This window comes from Penaeus chinensis, unplaced genomic scaffold (genome assembly GCF_019202785.1).
Source record: "Penaeus chinensis breed Huanghai No. 1 unplaced genomic scaffold, ASM1920278v2 CTG_3581, whole genome shotgun sequence".
NCBI classification, from domain to species: Eukaryota; Metazoa; Arthropoda; class Malacostraca; order Decapoda; family Penaeidae; genus Penaeus; species Penaeus chinensis.
In genome coordinates this window covers 13,028-15,938 of record NW_025918163.1, presented here as the reverse complement: position 1 = coordinate 15,938, position 2,911 = coordinate 13,028, and the positions used below count along the sequence as shown (strand labels likewise).

Sequence of the window (2,911 nt, the reverse complement as noted above, 5' to 3'; positions counted from 1 at the left end):
AAGTGCTTGTCTTTTCGTCTTCAGTATCTCTTTCCGTGTAGGGCAAGACCCGCTGACGGCGGCGTGCTGCCCCTCACAGTTGCAACATTTGGTGGGCTTGTTGCAAGTGGCGAAGAAGTGCCCAACTTCGCCACAACGACTGCACCTTTGTTCGTGTGTACATGTGTGTTTTTTGTGATTGTATCTGTAGCACTTCAGGCATTGATCAATCTGAATGAAGCACTCAGGTTCTATGTTATAGGTGGGGACGGATGTGTTAAACATCACGATCCCACGAGAAATGAGTTTCTGTGCCTCTTCAGGCGATGAGCATCGGATCTTGACGATCCGAGATTCAGGAGGTTTGTAAATGTCAACTACAGTGACATCGTTTTTGGCTGTAATTTCCGCCTGAATGGCCTCACACGATCGTGGCGGGATTGTTTTGTCGATCTTTTTTGCCACGACCGTGCATTTTGCCTTGGTTTCAGGGGAAGGAGTGGGTTTAAAGCCCTTAGCAGCGAGTTTTCTTTGGCCAGATGAGGAGAGGAAGGGGGTCATTTGTTCTGGTTTGGCTACAACAACTTTAAAACCGTTGTGAACTTTAAAGCAGTGCGTGACGGCAACCTCTGTGATTTCAAAGATTTTCTGGAGAGCCACCTCACAGGAGATGGGCTCCCCAGAGTATGTTAATTTGATCATGTGACCCATGATCGCATAGCGTAAGGGTGATGGTGATGGGAAATTGGGGGAAGGCTAGCAAAGCTAATATGACAGGAACGTGGAACGGCGGAAAGTGGTTTCAAAAAAGGGAGGCACACTGAGCAATTAACAGTCTTTGTGTGTTAGGGCCGGTCGGGGTTGAACCCTGCCGAACGGGCGTGAACCCTTATATGTTCGGCCGGCACCTCGCAGTAAAACTGTCAATTGCCACAGTGCTTCGTGTTTTAATTGTAAGCACTCTGACCTACAATTAAAACACTAGCTCCAACGTGAGGTAAGCGTGATAACACCCAAAGTTATACACACAAGGCCAAGGTCGTCTTTGCGTGGGGTGTCAAATGATCTCTCTAAGAGGAAACCCACACAAAAACCTTGGGACCTAGTGGTCCTGAGAGCCCTAATTTTCGGATCGGCCGAGATCTGGTAAGGCTACCGCCGCGCCCCGTCTGCGTAGCGGCGAGGCGGCCGACTCAGATGAGCGCTCATCTTAACTGACCGCTGTGCAAATACAAACTCGCCTAGGCCTTGTTATTGACAAAAGCTCACATGTAAAATACTTTCAATTGATTGGGCCTTAGTAGTTTGTCCCAAGCTTCAACTAGGAATTGAACATAACGTCACGGAGGCTGCATTACAGGACCTGACATGTGCCGTATCTCTGGCAATATTTACCCAGTAGAAATAGGCGGGGTTAAGCCAGACTCTCGCAGCCACACGCGACTCCGCTAGGGCTCGCTCGCTCTCCTATAAATTGACGTCTTGAGCGAGATCGCGTTTCATATCTGTATAGATACAAACTCGCACAATGGCACGTACCAAGCAGACTGCACGTAAGTCTACCGGAGGCAAGGCCCCCCGCAAGCAGTTGGCCACCAAGGCAGCACGTAAGTCTGCCCCTGCTACCGGAGGTGTCAAGAAGCCCCATCGTTACAGGCCCGGAACTGTAGCCCTTCGTGAGATCCGTCGTTACCAGAAGAGCACTGAGCTCCTGATCCGCAAGCTGCCCTTCCAGCGCCTGGTCCGTGAGATTGCCCAGGACTTCAAGACTGACCTCCGCTTCCAGTCCTCTGCTGTCATGGCTCTGCAGGAAGCCTCCGAGGCTTACCTGGTCGGCCTCTTTGAGGACACCAACCTCTGCGCTATCCACGCTAAGAGGGTCACAATCATGCCTAAGGATATCCAACTTGCTCGCCGTATCCGCGGAGAGCGCGCCTAAGGTTTTGATTGCATACCTGCAACACAAGATCATAATTCTCGGCCCTTTTCAGGGCCTAAAGATTGTCTCCAGAGAGATGAAATTAAGACAAGTGGTGTAAAAGTTGTCAATGTACACAAACTAATATTGATAAGCATATATACATACTAATTATATCAATCTTGATAGCATACATACATACAAATGTACACACACACACACACACACATACACATACACACATACATACATACACACACACATACATACATACATACAAACATACATATATGCATACACTATATATACATATATATATATGAGAGAGAGAGAGAGTGTGTTATGCATGCATGTATGTATGTATGTATGTATTCGTTATGTATGCATACACACACACACTAAATGCTAATATATATATATATATATACCTATATATACATATATTTATATATATGTCATATGTATATATATACATATATATATATATATATATATATATATATATATGTATGTATATTTATGTATATATATAAATATATATATATATATAAATAGAGAGAGAGATTTATGTATATATATAAATATATATCTATATATTTATATATATATAAATAGAGAGAGAGAGAAATATTTATGTATATATATAGGATAGATAACTATATACATATATATAGAGAGAGAGAGAGAAAGAGAGAGTGTATGTATGTATGTATAAATTAGTTATGTATGCACATATGTTTATGTATGTAAATATAGTTAGGTATGTATATATACGTATACGTATATGTATATGTATATGTATATGCATATGTATATGTATGTATATGTATGTATGTATGTATGTATGTATGTATATATATACATATACACAGAGAGATTTAAGTATAAATATATATAGATATATAGTGGGATATATATATATATATATATATATATACATATACATATATATACATATATATGTGTGTGTGTGTGTGTATACACACATATGAGTGTATGTATGTATGTATGTAT

The 2,911-nt window shown here is 41.7% G+C and overlaps 1 protein-coding gene across 1 annotated transcript; it reads left to right on the top strand.

Moving 5' to 3' along the window:
- The first annotated feature begins 1,471 nt into the window (after positions 1–1,471).
- LOC125024740 (histone H3) lies at positions 1,472–1,954 on the top strand. The gene has a single exon (XM_047612490.1). The coding sequence runs from the start codon at positions 1,508–1,510 to the stop codon at positions 1,916–1,918; it is 411 nt and encodes a 136-aa protein (XP_047468446.1). The 5' UTR covers positions 1,472–1,507; the 3' UTR covers positions 1,919–1,954.
- The last annotated feature ends 957 nt before the right edge of the window (positions 1,955–2,911 follow it).